A 20,773-nucleotide genomic window follows, 5' to 3' on the forward strand; every position below is an offset into this window, starting at 1 on the left:
GAGCCCTGGAGACTGAATCTTCTGGTTATCTCCGGGCCCTGCCCTGCCCTGCCCTGGTGGGCAGAGGGGAGTCAGCCAGCAATGGGGGTGACTTGGACTGCTGCCCTCTAGGAACGAAGGGGACGTGCCTGCTGGGGGCCCCCTTCTGCCCCGACTCGCTACTGAGCCGTGGTTGCATTTGTGACGCACGCACCTGCCTGGCCCGTGACCCTCCGCTGGGATTTGCAGCCAGGTCTCCAGCAAGGAAAGGCCGACGCCTCCTTATTCTCACTGTGCCAGCCCCCCACCTCTGTACCTGCCCCCTCCTCCTTCAGTCCCACAGGTCTGCCACTCCCAAGGACCCATGTGCCCTCAGCCCCCACCGCCCAGGAAGCGCTACCAGGCCCCTGTTCTGTTGTTCAGCCAGCTACAACCGTATGGTCCTGGACACGTTTATCTGGCCCTGCCCGGGCATCCCTCCCCCAGCTGCTCGCCCCTCCAAGTCTGTGCTAGCTCGCTTCTGCTGCCCCCCCATCCATGAGTGAGTGCCAAGGAGGACAGCGTAAAGCCGGGCGGGCACTGGTGGAGCAGGAAGCCGGGCCAGGGGAATCTGCAGGAGGAGGGAGCCCCCTCCTCACGGTGCCCTGCCCGTCCCCCATGGGGCAGATTTTTTGGAGCCTCTGCAGCTCCCATTGGCGCATCTGACAATCCGGTCAGTGGCAGAGTGCAGGGGAAGTATCCTCGGGGGTAGGGAGGGTGGAAAGCCGCGGGCGGTCGGGTGCTGGCCTTTGGCCGTCCCAGTGTTGGCCAACCCCATATACCTTCCTGGTTCCACCCCCGCCAAACTCCACAGCCGGTTCTTCTAAAATAGTTTATTAGGAGACGAAAACTCAGGCTTAAAAAAAACCAATCCACACCCCCTGCCCCCAAACACAGAGAAACACCAAATATCCCAGCATCCCCCGCCGGGCCCTCCCCCCCGGCCATGCGAGGGCCCCCTGGAGAGAATCGCAGCGTGTGCCCCACTCTAGCCAGGGACACAGGCTGCCCTGGCACCAGCTGGATTTCGCCAGGGCCGCCCAGAGGATTTAGGGGGCCTGGGGCAAAGCAATTTCGGGGGCCCCTTCCATAAAAAAAGGTTGCAATACTAGAGAATACTATATTCTCATGGGGGCCCCGGCGGGGCCTGGGGCAAATTGCCTCATTTGCCCCCCCTCCCCCCTCTGGGCAGCCCTGGATTTCGCATGCCTCCCTCTGGGGAAGGGCTCTGAGACCCTAGGCGGGGTCAGTCGCCACCATCTCAGAGGTTCTCCCTATGCCTCCCCCCCCCGGATATTAGCCTGGGGACTAGGCTCCCCGAGGGAAGTGGGGGAGGCACCCAGGCGGGGCTCACACTGCCTTGCTTAGGTGGTTCAGTTCCAGCATCTTAGCCCTGGCGTCCCATCGCACTGCGCGGCCGGGGGCCCTGTGCACATGACCAACAGCAGCGTCTCTCTCACACTCACACACGCGCAGCTCCTGACGCTTTTCCTCTGCCTGGCGGCTAAGCCGGATCCCAGCACCGGGCCTGGTGCATCACAGCTGCCAGGTGCGGTCAGTGCTGCTTTGCTGAACTCAGGAGCAAGCTCTTGGCTCCTAAGGGGTTGTGCCCCCCGGGCTGTGCCTGGCCATTTCAACTCCCCACCCCATCCCCTCCGTGCCCCCCAGGAGAGGCAGTGCTAGGCGCAGGCAGAGCCCGAGCCCCGACTCGCTTGCACTCCAGCCCCCTAGCCAATGTCCCCGGGGCCTTCCTTGAGTATTAACCAGCTCCCCACACACTGGGGAGAGCAACCCGTGGTTTTCCAGCCCGTCCCCCGCCGTTTTCACAAAGGGCCCCGCTCCCCCTTGCGCCTTTCTCCGACAGGATCGGCTCCCATTTGGAAACTGCCCGGTCCCCTTCCCCACTGCCTCTGGATCCCCCTCCACCCCCCAGCCGCTCCAGGCTGCCCAGAAGCCTGCAAAGTGGAGCTGCAGGGCGGCCCAGTTTCTGCCCACCTCCCCGGGCCTTTGAGGGGATTTGGGGGCTATGCACCCAGAGGCCACGTGCCGTGGGGCCGGGAGGGGACCGACCCGTCCCTTTCCTGGGCCGCTCTGTGCAGGTCCCCACCTCCCCTCCCCAAGCCAAGGGAGCACAGAGAAGAGACACACATGTGGAGCTGGGACGGACGGGCAGCGCTGGGATAAACGTCTGCAATCCCCAACGGGCGTCACCGAAAGGGGGGAAGGGGCAGTAGAGGACGGGGAAATGTCAGACAATTCGCAGGGAAACCTCCCAGCCCATGGAATCTCCAGGGGACCTGGCGGTGACCGTGCCCCAGCCCAGGGGGGTGGAAGGCTGGATGGGGGCCGGAGAGTCTTGTTCCCCTGCAGGTCTGGGCTGGGTGAAATGGCAGCTGCCCAGGGGCCAGGCTCCCCTCCCCGGCGATTGCTGGAGCCTCCAAGGAGCCAGCTGCCCCCCCTCTTTTGACCCCCTTTCTCTCTCACTCTCACCACACCCCACCCCAGGCAGCCCCCGAGGGCAGCACTCCCATCAGTGCCCCCTCCCCAGCCGGGGTCCTGGCCAGCGGCTCCCGGCCCTCCCGCTCACGCCGTCGCTGGCCGGGCACAGGGGAGGCAGCCGGGGGCGTTCACAGCTCCTCGGCCGGCTCCAGCCGCACCTGGCTGGGCTCTGTCCAGGCCAGCGAGGCCGCCATGGGGCCGTCGTGACTCAGCCCCTCCAAGTCCGAGTGTCCGTCCTGCGGCAGGGCCCCGGTCCCGTTGGCCTGTGGAGCCTCTGCCCGGGGCTTGCCGAGCGCCTGGCTGCTGAGGAATTTGCGGAGGACTCCCCGGGGCTCGCCCTGGGCCTCGCCGGCGTACTCCGTCCACACGGGATTCTCCGGTTCCTGGGGGCTCTCGGCGCCGTCCTTCATCAGGGCATAGACCACCCGGGAGGAGGCAGCGTTGTGGAGAGACCTGGAGAATACTGCCACGGGGGAGCGGAGGGGGCACAAACCCAATCAGTGGGTCGTCTCCCAGCGCCAGCCAGCCAACACCATTCAGCAGTGCCCCTCCCCCCCGCCCTTCCCCCACAAGTTGTGAGAATCATTCTGCACCCCATGGTTCTTTACAGGGCACGGAAATTGCTCCACCCAGTACTACCATGCAGCCACCTCTGGGGTGGAACCAGACAGCTGCATAACAGTATACGGCAATGCTGCCTCGGGATCGTGTTCCCTCCAGTGCTGAAATGCAGCCACTTCTGGGGTGGAACGTGGTGACTGCTTAACAGCTCGCAGCAACCCTGCAGTGCTCTGCGGCCCCAGGAATTAAAAAGAACCACTGTCTAGTGAAAGCTCTATGGGGCATTTAGGAAGGCAGAGCTACCCAGGTTGGCATTCAGACTGCAAAAAAAAGTGCCAGGGGAATTTTTATTAAACCAAATTTTAATGTAAAGCCCTTGTGTTTTACTTTGACTGGGAAGACGGCAGCTTCCCTGCCTAGCATCTGAATGGCGGGGGCGGGGGTACTGCCTGTGGACAAGGGTTTAGCTTCAGCCCTGCTTACCCCACCACCGATGTCATCTCACATCAGTATCCTCCTGGTGGTACATACTGGGAAACTGAGGCACGGACCTGGGGACAGTGCCTTGGTCACTCAGCGAGTCATGGCAGAGCCGGGCTTGAAAGGCAGCTGTCCTGTCTCCCAGACCTTAACCACAACACCGTCCATTGCCAGTAGGTCTGTGCAGGACCCCTCAGCTCCCAGGGAGCTGCCGGCATGTTGTGGACCCCTGAACTCCCACTGCATTCTGCACATTACCAGCACGTACCTCTCACCGGCCCAAAGTCACCTTCCGGCTCCGCTTTATTGGGGGCAAAGGGGCTGATGGAGGGGAAGACAATCAGGGCGAAGGAGAGCAGCAGCACCTGCGAGTCAGAGGGAGAGAGACGTCAGCTGGTCCCTCCGATAGTCATGGTCTCCTGCCCCCCCGTCCGTGGGTTGGGGGAGCAAGAGGAGGGGAACTTGGGTACCAGCCAGAGGACCTACTTCAACTTCCCTAGGGACACTGGGAGCAGGTCATGAGTCTGTGTCTGTCTGTCTTCCATCGCCATTCATACCACAATGTCTGTCTATCCATCCATCCATCCATCTCCATCCATATCCCCCTGTCTGTCCATCCATCCCCATTCATACCCCTCTGTCTGTCTGTCCGTCCGTCCCCATTCATACTCCAGTGTCTATCTGTCTATCCATCCATACCCCCAATGTCTATCTGTCCATCCAGCCCCGTTCATACCTCTCTGTCTGTCTCGCTCTCTTTCCATCCCCATTCATCCCACTTCTCTCTGACTCTCTATCGGGCCCCATACACTCTGTGATGTTTGTCTGCCCGCCTGTCCATCTACCCTTCCTTGCCTGTGCCCGTTCCCGTGGTATCAGAGCGCCATCCTGTGGTCAGCAGCAGTATGTGTGTGTGTGTGGGGGGGCAAAGCTCCTCGGAGCCAGACCATGACAGAGCCCACCCCCAACACAGAGGCAATGGCAGAGCCGGGGGTGCTGGTGCAGCCCCCAGCTGCTGCTGGGCCGTACCCCTGCACAGGAATAGGGGTCTCGTGGCTACATGGAGGCAGTGGGGGGAAAGGAGATGGAGGGGGTCCAGGACGTCTTGCCCAGCAGAGCCCCCCGCTCCCCTAAAGCAAGGCCCAGCCCCCCTTGGGGGCATCAGCAGAGAAGGGGGCAAATGGCGAGAGATCTCCACGCACCGCGATGCAGGTCCCTGTCTGGGCGGCTTTGTTAGTCGACTGCACCACGAGGGTCTGGAGTTTCCTCAGTTGCTCCAGGAGGGACCTGGATGCGGAAAAGACCCGGTCAGAGGCAGGCGCTGAAGGGGGGAGCACTGCCCCCCCGGGGGGCCCCAGGGGCAGACCCATCCCTCGGGGCAAGTTAGAACTAGATCAAAGCCCCCTGCCAGGCACCAGGGGGCGGCAGGGCTGAAGTGGGCGACTTGGGCCCATCTCTGTTTGCAGCCCCGGGGCCAAGTGCAGGGAGCCAGCCTGCCCTGATGGCCGCGGTGGGAGCTAGCAGGGCCATCTCCAGGGGGGCTCTGGGTAACTTTCACTTCCAGGGGGTCTGGGGGAGGCATCCCCTGGGCTCTCTTTGCAGCCGGATCACCCGGTTATGCAGGTTAAGGGGGAGACAGCCAGTGCCCCCATCCCCCCGGCAGCAGGGAGCTGGACTCACGAGTTCTGCTTCTCCAGGTGCAGCACTTTTCTCTGCAGTTCCTGGTTCTGCGCCGTGCAGGCCGACATCCTGGGGGGAGAAGCGGGAGGAGGCGTGAGCCGCTGGGGGGCTGAGAAAGGCGGGGGGCAGAGATGGCACATGGGGAAGCAGGGCTGAGATAGGAACTGGGGTGGGGGCAGAGACGGCTCCGTGGGGCAGCGCTGGGTGGGAACTAGGTAGGGGCATGAAGCAGGTTCCCGTCTAGAGAGAGGACCCGAGTCTGCACTGCCAACAGCCCAGCCCAGGGGCATTGTGCCCCCGTGGGCCAGCGGTAAATGACTGCACGAGGGGCAGGGCACCGGGGAGTGGGGCCCAGAGCCAGCCGGCTCCAGCCTGAGGCAGGCAGATCCTGCTCGGATGTGCGGCGAGAGCGGCCGGGGTCTCACCGGCTCTCCAGCCCGTCGATATATTCCTTCTTCTTCTTCCGGCTTTCCTGAGCCGACTGCTTATTCCGGATCTTCCGGCGGATCTTCTTCAGCACTCGCTCCTCGTACTGCCGGAGAGAAGGGCAGAGCCCGGACCATGGCGCTGGGGCGGGGACTCCCTGACTGGGGTCCTTCCCAGCCCCACAGCCCATCGCCCTGTGACCCCGGAGAATAGATACTACTGTGCGCCTCTCACTGGGGGGGCTGGAATGCTCTGCAGGGAGCAGTTACCTGACCCCCCCCCCAAGATGGGAAACTGAGGCACCAAGAGGGGAGGGGACCTGCTCAAGGCCCCCCAGTGGATAGGACCCAGGAGTTCTGACGCTAACCAAACTCCCTCGGCTGAGATGGCCCAGCGGGGAGCATAGGTTCTGGGGATGGCGAACAAGCCAGCCCCGCCGCTCTCCCTCCCCTAGCCCCCAAGGGCTGATCTCTCCTGTGTGAACAACCCACTTCCCCCAGGGCCTGGGCATCCACCAAGACCTGTCCTACAAGCCACCCCCGTGGCCCATTCACTGTCCCTCACTCCCACCCAGGCTCCTCCGCTGGGGTCCAATTCAACCCTGGGGTGAGCGAGTACCACCACACCCCTGGAGTCGGTGGCACCGCCGTGGCCTAGATCTGCTCCAGAAGCCAACAGCAGACCAGAACCTACGGCTGAGTCCACAATGAGCCCAGCAGGGACCCCCCTCCCATGGCCCTCCACGCCCCCAACCCCCTCCACGCCTACCCCGCTGGCTCTCCATGCACTGGAAGGATAAGACTCAGCTGTAAAGGTGACCCGGGGGGATCCCGTCCCTTGGCCTCTCCTTACCTTGGTGAGGGGCAGCTGGGTGGGCAGCGTGACCCCCTCCTTGGCCAGCAGCTTCTTCTCGTCCTCTGTCAGCACCAGCTCCTGGCAGTGCCCATGACTTTGTCTCAACAGCGCTGGGGTCATCAGCTGCTGCTGCTGCTGTGTCAATGGCACCAATGTGTTATCCCTGGAAGCGCCTTGGCCCCTGCCCCCCCGGTTCTGCTCCGAGAGCCCGGCCACATGGCCATCCTCCCAGCTGGGCAGGGCAAGCCCACCTGACCCCTCTGCAGACCTCAAAGGGAACCAGAGATTTTGGGAGGGTCAGAAAAGTCCAAGGCTGCAAGGTCAGGATTGAGGGGCGCTGTTGGGGGTGGGCGGCAGGCCTGGAATAGCAGAGATATGACGGGAATGGACTCAGGTCCTCAGGCACTGCCCCCTAGTGGAGGACGCTTTTCGCAGTCCCTGCTTGTCATCTGCCCAGCCCTGACCAGGGTTATCTATGCCAAACTTTCAAACCCTAATGAACACGCGCTTGGCCCAGTTTGCCACTGCCCTGCAGCTCATGCTGTTGTGTACAATAGGGCACAGGGGCTGTAAAATGCCCCGCTCTGCTCTGGGGACATTTTACATCCCTTTGCACGGGTGCAAATGACTGCGCAAGGTGCAGGGCAAGAGAGAATCGGACTCTTTGGACCTGACCTTCTGCAATCCAGTAATTACAGAGCAAATGGGGAAGGAGGGATGGAGAGTGGATGGGAATGGATGGATGGACGGACAGGGGGACAGGTGGATGGATGGAGGATATAGAGAGGTGGACGGATGGATACAGTAAGATTGCGGAGGATGGATGGATGGACAGTGGATGGGGACAGGTGGACAGATGGATGGATGGAGAGTGGATGGGAATGGATGGATGGATGGATAGGGTGGCAGGGGGACAGGTGGATGGATAGTGGGTGGGGATGGGTAGACAGGAGAATGGATGGACGGGGGGACAGGTGGATGGATGGGGGATGGATAGTGGGTTGGGATGAGTGGACAGGTGGATGGATGGAGAGTGGATGGGACTGGATGGATGGATGAGGGGATGGATAGTGGGTGGGGACAGGTGGACAGATGGATGGTCGGATGGATGGATGGATGGATGGATGGATGGAAAGACGGGGGATGGGGGGATAGATGGGGGGATGGATAGTGGTTTGGGATGGGTGGACAGGTGGATGGATGGAGGGAAGGATGGACAGGGGGACAAGTGGATGGATGGGGGGATGGATAGTGGTTTGGGATGGGTGGACAGGTGGATGGATGGAGGGAAGGATGGGGGGACAGGTGGATGGATGGGGGGATGGATAGTGGGTTGGGATGGGTGGACAGGTGGATGGATGGAGGGAAGGATGGGGGGACAGGTGGATGGATGGGGGGATGGATAGTGGGTTGGGATGGGTAGACAGGTGGATGGATGGGGAGTTCCTGGGGATGGGCAGGTGGAATGCAAGGCCCTCACCATCTCACAGTTGCTGGACAGCAGCAGGTCCTTCACCGTCAGGGTGCAGGAAGCGGCGATCTGAGTGGGAGCAGGCAAGTCACCACTCTTCTCCGAGAAAAAAACAGGATTCCACATGTCTGGGATGAAGGACAAGGGGAGACGGGGGGTCAGTGTGATCAATGCCCTGGGCCAGCTGACCGGCTTCTTGCTCGGGGAGTTAGCCCTGGTGTCCAGGCCCCAATCCACTCCACCCCCTGAGTCTCCTGCAGGATCCCCTCGCTGGAGTCCTGCGGACCTGACGCCACCTGCTTGGCACCCGGGCTCATCGCCGCCCCCGAGCCGGCTCCTCCCGCGCCCCGTGGGAGCGAGTCACCAGACGACACGGGGTGGGGGCTGACGGAGCATCAGGCCCTGAGTGTGGAGCTAACCCTGGGACTTGGGGCTCCAGCTGCCAGACCCCCACCCCCAGCTCCCCCAACCAGGGCCGCCCAGAGGATTCAGGGGGCCTGGGGCAAAGCAATTTCGGGGGCCCCTTCCATAAAAAAAATTCGCAGTACTATAAAATGCTATATTCTCGTGGGGACCCCTGCGGGGCCCAGGGCACATTGCCCCACTTGCCCCCCCCCCCCCCCCGGGCGGCCCTGCCCCCAACCTGCTCTGGCTGCAGGTTCCTCGCTGTGCCAGGGCTGGCTGCAACCAGCGGGATTTACCGCCATCTGCTGGTGACTCGGGGTGTTACCGGCAAGATCCACTCGCGCTGCAGTTCCACGCCGGACGGGCTGGTGTGCTCGGGAAGGACCGCTCAGGCCCCGCGCACAGGCTGCGTGCGCACCCGTCTGCCCCCCACATCGCTCCCCCCCCCCCGTTCTGCCCCCCCGGCTCCCTGCTGAGTCCCCCTCCCAGCTCCCTCCCCCCCGGGCCTCCCACCGCCCCCCCAGCTCCCATCCCCCGGGCTCCCTGCTGCCCCCCCCAGCTCTGCACCCCAGGCTCCCCGCTAAGCCCCCCAGCTCCCTTCATCCTGGGCTCCCCAATGAGGCTCCCCAATGAGGCTCCCCTTTCCCCCCACTCCAGCTCCACACCTGAACTCACCAAGGTCTATGGAGACTTCGGCCTCCCGCAGGTCAGCCCCAGGCAGGCTGGGAGCGGGCTGGGCCTGGGAGGACTCTTGGTAGGGGTACGCCGGCTCACCGGGCCCCCCATCCGAGTAGCCCCCCGGGCTGCCTGTGGGCACGTAGTGCTGGGGGCTGTCGAGCTGGTCCGAGTTCGGGTCCTCGGAGATGCCGCTGTCACTGGCTGCAGGGGACCAGATCGGGGAGTCAGAGCTGGAGTCCCCCGAGCCCAGGATGGAGCTGAGGAAATCCTCGTTCTCCTGGGCACCGGGCAGCTGCTGGAGAAGAGACAGAAATGAGACCAGGAGACGAGTCACCCACAGGAGGGGGAAGCAGGGCATGGATGGAGCCGGGCATCGGCCTGCCCATGGACACGCCCTGCCAGAGCATGAGCCAGCCGGGGGCGGGGGTGTGGCTGGGACTGGGGTTCCCGGCACTAGTGCATGGGGTGGGGATCCCAGTGCACCCAGGGGTGGGGAGGGGCTCCTGGCACTAGTGCATGGAGTGGGAATCCCAGTGAACCCAGGGGAGGGAGTGGGGCTCCCAGTGCACTGAGTAGCACGGTGGGGATCCCTGTGCACCCAGGGGAGGGGACCCCAGTGCACCCAGGGGAGGAGGTGGGGTCAGCCTCCCCCTCCCCATCCCCGGCACTAGTGCTCTGCACTGGGCGGATCAGTCAGTGACTGGTTGGCCTCCCAGGCAGAGGGGTCCCTAGGGAACTCCTGGTTGGGAGACCAGGCTGGTGTTTCCCTCATGTGCCCCTGCCTCCCCCGCTGGCCCCGGCTCTGGGGGAGGGGAACTCACACTCTGCTCTGGCCCGGGCCAGCCGGCCGTGTGGCCCCCGAATTCCACGTTCCGGAGGATCCCGTCCTGTCGGTCAAAGAGCAGGTCCAGCAGCTCCAGGCTGTCAATGCTGCCCATCTGGCAGCTGGAGGCCATGTCTGCTGGGGAAGAGACAGTACCGTAAGGCCAGGCCAGCTCCCTGGGCACCCCGGGGTGCAGAGCTGGGGATGGGCTCAGCGGAGAGCTTGGGGTGCAGAGACCTGCGGGGGGGTCAGTGGGGAGCTTGGGGTGCAGAGGTGGGGGCCCAGCGAGGAGCTTGGGGTGCAGAGGTGGGGGGGGGCTCAGGGATATAGTGAGAACTGGGATGGGAGAGCGAATCTTCCTGCCCTGCTGTGACAAAGTGGGACTGTTCTTAATGTTTCCTCTGAATATTGTGTGGGTGCCTCAGTTTCCCCTATGCATTTCTTAAGTCTCTAGGGGGTGAGATTGTTGCAGAGCAAAGGGCCAGTGTGCATAAATCACCGACACTCCTGGCAACAAATGGCCGGGGCCCTTCCCCCCTGCAAGGGGATGGCTGAAGGTGAACAAAGAGATCAGGTGACCTCCTGGCCCGGGAAAGAGACAAAGCCCAGAGGAGGAGGGGCTGGAGGGGGTTTCAGTTTGGAGCTGGCTGGGGACGGGGAGTGAGTGCAGACGGGGGTGTCTGGCTTGCTGGGCCCCATAATGGACCCGGCCGAGGGGTCCCGTTCGCTGGACCTACAAGCTCTGTTTTAGACTGTGTTCCTGTCATCTAATAAACCTCTGTTTTACTGGCTGGCTGAGAGTCACGTCTGACGGCGAAGTGGGGGTGCAGGACCCTCTGGCTTCCCCAGGACCCGGCCTGGGCGGACTCGCTGTGGGAAGCGCACGGACGGGCATATGCTGAATGCTCCAAGGTCAGTCCCAGGAAGGTGAAGCCGTGGGAACTTCTTGCCCTGAAGACAGTCTGCTCCATGGGAGAGGAGGCTCCCCAAAGTCCTGACTGGCTTTGTGGGGAGCAGTTCCAGAGCATTGCCCGGGGACTCCGTGACACCTGCCTCCCCTGGGGAATCATCTCCCCACCAGCTCCTCTTCTCTCTGTTTCTTCAGCTCGTTGCCTGGCATGTGCCGTGTCCCCCCCAGCCTTGGGATGGGGATCCCCTTCCCCGCCGGCCCTGCCCCCAGGCCTGGGAATGGGGACAGAGTCCAGGGGGAGTGGGGAACATTCAGGTTCGTTCCCCTTCCCTCAGCATTGGCCATGGAGCCTAACCAGGCCTCACGGCTGGGTTTATTGCCTCTTCCTAGAATCTCCCCCTCCCCCCCGCCCCCGCTCCCGCTCAGCCTGACTGGAGCCACATTTACTGCTGGACTCTGAACCTCCAACTTTTCTCCCCGTCTGACTCTCTGCGTCTGCCCTGGCTGTCTCCAGCAGCGCCTCCAGCTGGGAGGGAACAACATTGCAGCGTTTCCCCAGCGTAGCGTAGGCAGGGGCTGGCCCTGGGCGGCTCCCTCGAGGCCCGCGCTTAGGGAAAGACAGGCCACTATTTCCCAAGGGGATGAGTGATTCTGGGGGGCTGACTTAAGTCACCATAAAGGGCGCTGCTTTTCACCTGCCCCTCCAACTGTCGGGCCCTTTAAAGTGTCTCAGGTTGGGCACCCAAAGTTGCTAGTCACTGCTGAAAATCTTGGCTGTTGTGTAGACACAAAGAAGTGTGTGGGGCGGTGTCTTTGTCTTTGTGTGCCTGCGTGCATATGTGTGCACCAATACCCTCTAATGGAGGGAATCCAAACACCTAGCCTGTGTTTCATAGCCCCTATACTGCCAGCACCTAAGAGAGATTCTCCATTAGTTTAAGAGACAGGAAATGTCGTTGCACAGCCGAGTTCTCTCCCCGTTGCTGTGCTGGAGTTCCCAGGGGCTGTGGGGAGCAGAGCAGGGACACCCAATAAGTCTTAAGTGGCTAGGGTCCGTTCTATTGTTTTGCACCGCTCTGTTGGGCAGGGGTTAGCATTTTGATAGCTCTGAGCCTCCCCGCTCCCCCCATCTCTGACATGCAGGAGGGAGGCTCCTGGGCCAAGCTGGTGACTAATAAAGGTCCCTCCAAACTGCTCCAAGCACGAGGGCTTCACCCCGTTGGGTCCCCGGAGATCAGCAATTCTCCTCCATACAGCAGGTCTCTGGAAATGGGCAGATGCCAGACTCCCTCCTGCATGTGCCAACCCCACCTTGCTGAGCCCCTGGAGATGAGGAAATGGTGCTGGCAAACCCCCAAAGGCCGGTTGTCAGGACGCACCGCCAACGTAGAGGAGGTGGCCGTCCCAGCCGCGGGGAGAGGGCCCTTGGCTGGAGAGAAGTGTCCAAAGCACCCAAATATCCCACCCTCCTGCCTCACGTAGGCGAGAACTTGGCTGGGCTCAGAGAGGCAAAGCAAGAGGACCTGAAACCTGGAGCATCCTTGCTACATCCCAGGCCCTGGCTTGCGCCCGTAGAATAGTCCTCGGCCTGCAGAGCCCTTTCTGGTGGCCCCTGAGGCGGATAGAGCCGATGGAGGCGGATCGAGGACTGGGAGTGGGAGGTGTTAGCGGCTGCCTTTGGGAGGTTAAGAGGGGAGGTGACTGGGTGATGGGCTCACTTGGTGCCCACCTGAAATAATGAGCAACTAATTGTTTCCTGGCAACCAGGAACCTCTGAGCTGACCCCTGCCTGGGACTCACTCCGCAGCTACAGAGCCGGGGTGATTTCATGGCTGTCCATTTTCTCCTGCCCCATAGCGTGGCCCTCCACAGGGTTCTGGGGCCTCTGAGTTCTGAGTGCCTCTCAGCTCTCTTTTTTAGGCTCTCCACAGAGAGCCACAAAACAGCTACTTGACTTTGGGTCCTTCCCCCTCCAGGGGCAGGAGCTGGCTGACCTGGGGGAGGGCACAGTGGATGCAAAACTGAGCTTGATTTCTTACATCTGCCCCTATCTTGGGCTCCCGTTTCCCCGGTGCAAACCCAGCACCGAGGGGCTGTCTTGTGTCGTACACCGGGAGGAATCGGAAATCGGTGGCTAGCACAAGGCCAAGGAGGATCAGGCGCACTGCAGAGCTCCTCCCAGTCTACCCCAGGCTAAAGCAAACTGTGGCCCGTTAATTATTTCTGCAAACACAACCCTTGGGCTCTGGAGTAACGGCGATGATGTTTTTCATTCCAAACGTTTTTTCGGTGCCAAACAGCTTTTCCTCAGGAAAGGGCCAATTTTGAAGAAATTTGGGGGCCTTTGTTGAAAAACCTGAAAAGGTTTCCCTCTTCAGCCACTGAATCATTTTGCTTGGCCACAAACCCAACGGTTTTTTGGTTGGAGTTTGGCTGGCCAAAATGTTTCAGTTTGGCGAAAAATTCGGGCGGCAAATCTTGACAAAGTCTTGTTTTGTTTTCATCGAAATCTTTTGCAGGTACCCAACAAATCAGTTCCCAGCCAGCCGCGCTCTGAAGCTATGAGGCCAGATTTTCAAAAGAGCTCAGCTCCCGTCTAGGTAATTAACTACAGTACAGATACTCCAAATCTTAACTCCCAGCTGCCCCTGTTGTGCTACAAAGCTCTTGTGAAAATCTAGATACTTATTTGGCAGCCCAAATGAGGAGTGGTGATGATTCATTTGTATCATACCACCTAGGACCCATTTCTTGTGAAAATTCTGGCCCTAAGAAACAAACAGGTACCAGCATGAATCACATTTTATAGGCATCAGACGAATATTCAGTGACCGGATCTGGACTCAATGCTTATAATGGAGATGCCAATGGTTGATGGCAAGTTTGAAAAATATAATGGAAAAAAAAAAAACACACCCCAACCCAAGGCAGACTTTCTAAGGTAGCTGCTTGAGTCTGGGTGGGAAATTGCTAATTAATACGCTATTAACAGCAATCGGTTGTTATTAAATCACTCTTTGGCCAGTGGACTTTTCTGTCCCCCTGTCCCGACCTTTGTCCTGTTGTTTGTGTGGCACTGATAGCCAAACTCAGGGCTGCTAGGAAAAGACACCAAAAGGACAGATTTCTGGAGGAATTAGCCCATGGACTCACCTCTGTCTATAGCCAAGTCCCACTCCAAGGGCCTCTGCCGATGTGGACTGGGGGTTCCCGGCAAACCCCGGGAAGCACTGGTGGCTGGGATGAGTCTTCTCTCTCTCTCTGCTTCTCCCCAAAGCTTCTTTCACTCAGTGGCAAAGTTTAAACTCCAACGGAGCAGAAATAGCCTCAAGGATTGCAAAACCCTCCCCGGTTCTGATTGGACAGTGGGGCAAAGGGCTCTATGCTGATTGACGGCTAGAGGGGAGCGGTAATGGCTGAGGGGAGCTGGGTAACTATTACCGAGATGTTTTTGTTGTTCTCCAAGCCAGGGTGGGCACTGGGCCCGGCGGTGCAAAGTCCCAGCCCGCCCCATCTCTCTGTGAACTCTCACCCACTTTCAGGAACGATTTCCCTTTTGCTAGACCAACGCATCAGCATTAATCACATTTTCTGGGTGTCAGAAATAATCCCGGGGCATTTGGAAGATGTTGCCTTGGACTCGCGCCCTTATCTTATCCCGTATCATAAACACATGAGCTGCCTTTCCGGCCTTCTGAGGCCAGGGCACATGGCAGGACACCTGGATTCCTAGGTTCTACCCCCAGCTCTGGCCCTGACTTGCTGTGTGACATTGGTCCAAGCCACCTAACCTCCGTGCTTTGGTTTCTCCACCTGTGAAATGGGGATAATGGTACTTACCTTCTTAAACTCTTTGAGATCGACGGATGTAAACCTCTAAGGAGAAGGTTTGGTGTTTTGATTTCTCCACCTGTGAAATGGGGATAATGGTACTTACCTTCTTAAGCACTTTGAGATCGATGGATGTAAACCTCTAAGGAGTAGAAGGTTATTATCCTGGTCTGTTTTCTTCCTCCCTCGTTATTATCCTGCTCTGTCTTCTTCCTCCCTCAGTGGGCAGAATTCCCATATGGGACCAGGTGATGGAATGGGTGGAACTAACATCCTGAGGTCTGACCTGGCTCTCACTTGGACTGCCTGGACATTGACTTTAATGGAGTCACTCCAAATTTACGCCAGCATCAGTGACAACCCAGTCAGGCCTCTTGGCTCTGGCCTGCCAGGTGCCTATGGGGCGATAGCACTGCCGGAGCAGCTCCCCTGTAGCTTCTTCAAGCACATGAGTTGTTCTCCCCAGTAGTGCAGCAGCTGAGCTTATCACGTTGCCCAGATACTAAGGTGATGGGCACACTGGAAATTAGAGGGGACAGGCCACACGTCCTGAACTTCATAGACCAGTCCAGTTTTGATGGGTCTGTTCCATGGCTGGCTGTTAGGCGAAGAGCCCTACGGCTAACCTCACCAGACAGGCAGCCATCCACACCAGGTAAGGCCTCTGGGAAGACTTTGAGAGTACTCCCATGTAGAGCGCACTGCAGTGATGCAGGCCTGGATGACAGCAGCGAGGCCTGGATCGGAGTGAAGCGGTCCCGAACGCCCAGCTGCAGTTAATGTAAAACAAAGTCATCCAACAGCTACAAATTGCCCAGAGAAATTCAAATGAGAATTATGGCACAAATGTTTAACAGCAAAGGTGGTTGACCAACGGACCGAGCTCCCAAGGGAAGGGCGGATTCTCCATTTCTTGATGTCTTCGGATCAAGATTGGCTGCTTCTCCGGAAGTTGTACTTGAGCGGTTCGCTAGTTAGCAGGCCCAGGACAGGGCTAGCGGTGAAATCTACGGCCTGTGACATACAGGAAGTCAGACCAGATGATCTAAAGGTGTATTCTGCCCTTAAACTCTACGAATCATTGTAATGGTGAAGACGTTGCCAATTTCTATTATAACCCTTCTGGGGAGGGCTCTGTAACTTGACTGTTCGAAGGAATTGCTTCTATGATCCTAAGGAGACGAACAGTGTTGAGGCTGGTGGATAAACAGAGCACAAAGATGGTAGCAGATGAGGTCCGAGGTGCAGACTGGGATGAGCCTGTTGACGGGAAGGCCGGGCTTGTGGTCTTGGGTTCCGGAAAATCAAGGTTCAAATCCTGATGCTACCACAGACTTCCGGGGTGACCGTGGACAAGTCACGGCATCCCTCTGAGTAGCTCCTCCTGTGTAAGGTGGAGATAATGATACAGATTTGCCAGGGGAGCTGGGAGAGTGAATGATTGTCAGGTGCCTGTTTACTGCAGCCACGGGGGCCAGAGAAGCTCCTGGACTTACGGAGGACATTGACGGCTGGTGCGGTGGGCAATGGGAGGAGCGATGTGGCCCGGAAGGTGATTTTCTCAGTGCAGATTGTGGGAGCTGTTCACTCTGCGTTATTGCATGGGGCCGGTTTGCCCTTCGGGCGGAAAATGCCTGTTTCAGAGGCTTTTCCAATAACCATGCATGGAAACCTCTGAATCTGGGCAAGTGGATGCTTTGGGCTGTGGCTACGGTGCTTCCCGTCTGGCGCTAGGACAGCGAAGGTCGGATCCTGCTCTCAGTCATGTGGGGCAAGTCAGAGAAGGGCCATGGAAGCCCAGGCCCGAGATGTAGTAGCCAGTTGCCAGGCCAGCCCAGCTCCAGGCTGTCACAGGGGAATGGTAGGCTTGGCAATCGATCCTGATTGTGCCTCTGGGGCCGGGAATGCTGGGAAGGGAGCAAGGTGGGAAATATACAAGCATCCCCTCTGCCTGAGGCCCAGCCGTCCCCTCCAGCAGTGGGAGGCCTAGGCGGATTTTCCCCCCGGCAGAGGGATCCCGAAGCCCAGATGAGTAAGAAACCTTGTGACTGCGGCGTGGTGCAAGGGGCCGGGGCGAGGGGCAAGGCCATGAGTGAGATGCAAGGTCAGCGTCTAGCGCTGTTATCTCATTGCACAACATCTTCTGATTAGCAATCAACGGCCTGATCCTAGGAGGCGTTGGGGGCCCTCAGCATCTGCTGATGTCCCCGGGAGTTGCAGACGCCCAGCACCTCATGGGAGATGCGGAGCGGTGCACAGAATCGGGCCTTAAGGGAGCGGGGCGCCGTTAGGGATTGAAGCCCAGTGGTCAAGCTCAGGTGAACACAGTGGAGACTGGCCACTAGGCACCTGCTTGGCAGATCTGGAGGGTGAGTTTAGCAGATCGCCTCCCCCGCGAAGCCCACTGACCCCATCTCAGAGGTATGCTCCAGTCTGCCTCTGCTCAGAAGCAGGTTCCAGTCAAAATCGACAGGGAAGGCGTAAGACTAAACAGGGTCTATCAAAATTCAGGGCCCGTTAGATCGCTCCCAAGAGGGAATGTGGAGCTGCTCTCTTGGGCAACAGTCCAGGCGATACACAGAGCTCCCCCACTGCCGAAGAGAGACAGAGCTCTAATGCTGCTTAGTGGGTGCATACAGGTTCATACACACACACACCCCACCACCTCCTGAGGAAGTTGTGATTTTTTTAATCCTGTTCCCCAGGTGCTGTCAGCTCCAATAGCATCGGGGCAGGAGCCTGCATTGGGCAATGTCCTCAGGTGTGTGATTTTATTGCCGGGTTATCCATGGCACTTGGTGCAAAGGTCGCAAGTTTCAGCTTCACGTTCTGGAGGAGGCAGCTTGGGGAATAACTGACAATTATCAGAAGAACCTGGAGCATAACGGCAGCAGAGAGCAGCTAACTCCAGGCTGCTGGGGGCATCCTCCCCTGGCCTCCAAGCAGGACGGTGGAAAAGCCAACAAAGAGACTGCCTCCCCCTAGGGTGACCAGATATCAAGTGTGAAAAATCGGGACAGAGGGTGGGGGGTAATAGGCACCCATGTAAGGAAAAGCCCCAAATATCGGGACTGTCCCTATAAAATCGGGACATCTGGTCACCCTACCTCCCCCTTCCATCCTGGGTTTGATGCTGAGGTGGCACGTGCTGGGCTAGGACTTTGGGCGCATAGCCTGTGCCGCGGGGATGCCCATGCAGAGCAGTCCGTGTCGATTAAAGCTCAGTTCTACAGCTCACTAGAGACCCTCCGATAGCATCCCTTCTTCTTCGCCCATAGCAGAGAATCTGGGAGAAGGAAGAAAGAAAAAAGGCTTGGGGCATTTCGAAAGTATGGCTGGCCAGCCTCCAACTCCCATACACCTTAAACTTCATGCCGTAAGTCACTGGGAGTGGAAAGGTCTTTCAGCTGAAATGCAAAACCGAAGGCCTGCGAGCTTTGTGATTAGAGCCCATGACACTTTTTGCAAGATTTGTACTGTTAAAGGCAGCCTCCTAGGCAATTCTATTCTGTCTCCCTACATACCGCATCAAGTGAATACTGTATTCTCCTTCACTTCCTGTCCTGAGCTGTTGTGTAGCATTGCTGTGTGCTGTTATACAGCGGCTGCGTCCCACCCCAGAGGTGGCTGCATTTCAGTGGGTTTTCAGTAGTTTGCACAACACCCTGACCACAGTGGAAAGGCCGTCTGACTACCCAGCAGGCTGAAAAGCTGAGCGAACTCAGGCAGAAGCAGCTGTATTACGCTTCTCCAATTCACCAAGCTCCTGATTTTCCAAAGGTTTGTGTCATTCCCCCAACAAATGAGCAGGGCTCTGTTGTAACACATTTTAATTTTTGCAGCCCCCTCTAGCTACAAAAGTATCCAAGGTGCTTTGTAGTAAAGAGACCTAAAGGTAAAATAAACATCTGTATCAAACCAGATGGGAAACCAAGGGGCTGTGCCAAAGGCCTGAAGTAAAATTTTTCATCAAAAGGGGCTGACATCCTGGGACTTCTGGGACTAAAAGGGAGGATTTTATTGAGTGGTTCATCCCCGGTCATCCAGTCCCAGTTTCTGGCAGTCAGAGGTTTAGGGACACCCAGAGCATGGGGTTGCATCCCTGACCATCCTAGCTAAGAGCCATTGATGGACCTATCCTCCATGAACTTATCTAATTCTTTTTTGAACCCAGTCATACTTTTGGCCTTCACAACATCCCCTGGCAACGAGTTCCCCAGGTTAACTGTGTGTTGTGCGAAGTAGCACTTCCTTATGTTTGTTTTAAGCCTACTGCCAATTGATTTCATTGGGTGACCCCTGGTTCTTGTGTCATGTGAAGGGGTAAATAACACTTCCTTATTCGCTTTCTCTGCAGCATTCATGATCTTATAGACCTCTATCATATCCCTCCCCCCTTAATCATCTCTTTTCTAAACTGAACAGTCCCACTCCTTTTAATCTCTCCTCATACAGAAGCTGTTCCATACTCCTATCATTTTCGTTGCCCTTTTCTGGACTTTTTTCAATTCTAATATATCTTTTTTGAGATGGGGCAACCAGAACTGCAGGCAGTATTCAAGATATGGACGTACCATGGATTTATATAGTGGCACTGTGATATGTTCTGTCTTATCTATCCCTTTCCTAATGGTTCCTAACATTGTTAGCTTCTTTGGCTGCTGGTGCACATTGACCAGGTTTTCAGAGAACTATCCACAATGACTCCAAGATCTTTCTTGAGTAGTAACAATTAATTTTGACCCCATCATTTGTATGTACAGTTGAGATTATGTTTTCCAATGTGCCTCACTTTGCATTTATCACCACTGAATTTCACCTGCTATTTTGTGGGAGTCAGAAGCTCACAGAGGGGATGTTATAGCATTAACTGGAAGAGGAGAAACGTGAAAGTGGCTTGGGCTGGGGTTTTGGGTTTTTTTTTTGGTCACAACCTGTCTGTCAAAACTGATGCTGGCAATTCACCCACTTGGCGCTGGTACCAACGTTCGGTTATCAGGGTTTGCCGGGATCAGGAGTGCACTTGATTTTAATTGCCTGCATGTAATTATGCAACTGAACATTGCCCTTTGATCAATGAAGCAATGCCATCTCATCAGCTTCACAACCAAGCCCACAGGGGGGGTTCCAATTGATTAGCCCAGGTCTGGGTGGCAACCAGGGGGGTGACCCGGGAAGAGGGGAGGAAGAACAACTTGGTGACACAAGACTGTGATTTGAGGCATGAGCGGATCACTAGAGAGTGTGTCATGAGGGAATCTATTCTTGGTTATGATTCATTGATAATGATTAGTTCTTTTATCATGTATTTATTACCTAGATTTCTAATTCAGCCAACACCCTGGTATCGGTACCCGACTGGGATAAAATCACACACCTGGAACGGGAGAGTTTCCCGTCTTCTGCAGCATCTGGGACCAGCCAAGATCAGTAGCAGAATACTGCTCTACAAGGAGCACGATCCCTGAGTCCACATGATGCTCAGAGTCAGAACTAAAAGCAGTATCATCTCTTTGCCCTCACTCTCTCACACACCCATATGAATTATAAGCGAATGCAGTTAGTTCTCCTATGGGCTGGGGAGGAAGAAAGAGAGTGTTATTGTTCTTTCTGTTTTAAAACCCGTAGGAAGTGCTCAGATGCTCTGGAGGCAGGGAGCCATCTGAGTAGCTAGGCAGGCAGATGGCTCATAGACAGACAGAACGGTGGGTCTGACTGCATCCTTCCAACTTCTCCAAAAAGTCTAAGATTTATTATTGATGAGAACACCTGGAAATCTGCATGATGAAAACTAAAGTTACAGAAATTGTTATTCCCAGCTAATAACTCCGTAAAAGCCCAGACCTTCCACTCCCACCGTCCTTCTGTTCACCCAGTCCTATTCACTCATCCCCAGCTCCCCAACCCCATCCCTCCATCCCCCACTCCCCTCATCCCTACCCCACCTCACCATCCACCCTATCCCATCCCTCTATCCCTCACCCCCCCATTCCCACCCATCTCTTATTCCTCCTTCCCGCCTCATCCCTCCATCCTCCACCCTACCCCACCCCATTTGTCCTTCCCCCTTATCCCTCCACCCTATCTCATCCCTTTACCTCACAACCTACCCCCACCACTCCTCCCCCACCCCCCT

At 57.7% G+C, this 20,773-nt stretch overlaps 1 protein-coding gene across 4 annotated transcripts; it reads right to left on the reverse strand.

Annotated features, from left to right (window-relative positions):
- Nucleotides 1-839: 839 nt before the first annotated feature.
- CREB3L3 (cAMP responsive element binding protein 3 like 3) lies at nt 840-14,117 on the reverse strand. Of its 4 annotated transcripts, none has more exons than XM_034754946.1 (10): nt 13,960-14,117; nt 9,895-10,031; nt 9,071-9,365; nt 8,000-8,118; nt 6,517-6,654; nt 5,664-5,770; nt 5,239-5,307; nt 4,761-4,845; nt 3,827-3,923; nt 840-2,980 (listed from the first exon to the last, which is right to left on the reverse strand). In XM_034754946.1, exons 2-10 carry the CDS (start codon nt 10,027-10,029, stop codon nt 2,646-2,648), a joined length of 1,380 nt encoding a protein of 459 aa, XP_034610837.1. In that variant the 5' UTR covers nt 10,030-10,031; nt 13,960-14,117; the 3' UTR covers nt 840-2,645. The 4 variants fall into 4 exon arrangements, with proteins under 4 accessions (XP_034610837.1, XP_034610838.1, XP_034610835.1 ...); XM_034754947.1 differs by having other exon boundaries at nt 6,517-6,651; nt 9,071-9,368; XM_034754944.1 differs by having other exon boundaries at nt 9,071-9,368.
- Between the last annotated feature and the right edge of the window lie 6,656 nt (nt 14,118-20,773).

Source organism: Trachemys scripta, chromosome 22 (genome assembly GCF_013100865.1).
Source record: "Trachemys scripta elegans isolate TJP31775 chromosome 22, CAS_Tse_1.0, whole genome shotgun sequence".
Classification (NCBI taxonomy): domain Eukaryota; kingdom Metazoa; phylum Chordata; order Testudines; family Emydidae; genus Trachemys; species Trachemys scripta.

What these genes read in the sequence shown, in the direction of transcription:
- CREB3L3 (XM_034754944.1), bottom strand. Translation starts at nt 10,029, where the DNA reads ATGGCCTCCAGCTGCCAGATGGGCAGCATTGACAGCCTGGAGCTGCTG. An exon ending in ATCGACGGGCTGGAGAGCCG is followed by an intron (nt 5,308 to 5,663) that starts GTGAGACCCCGG and finishes TTCTCCCCCCAG; the next exon opens with GATGTCGGCCTGCACGGCGC. An exon ending in AGACAGGGACCTGCATCGCG is followed by an intron (nt 3,924 to 4,760) that starts GTGCGTGGAGAT and finishes TCTGACTCGCAG; the next exon opens with GTGCTGCTGCTCTCCTTCGC.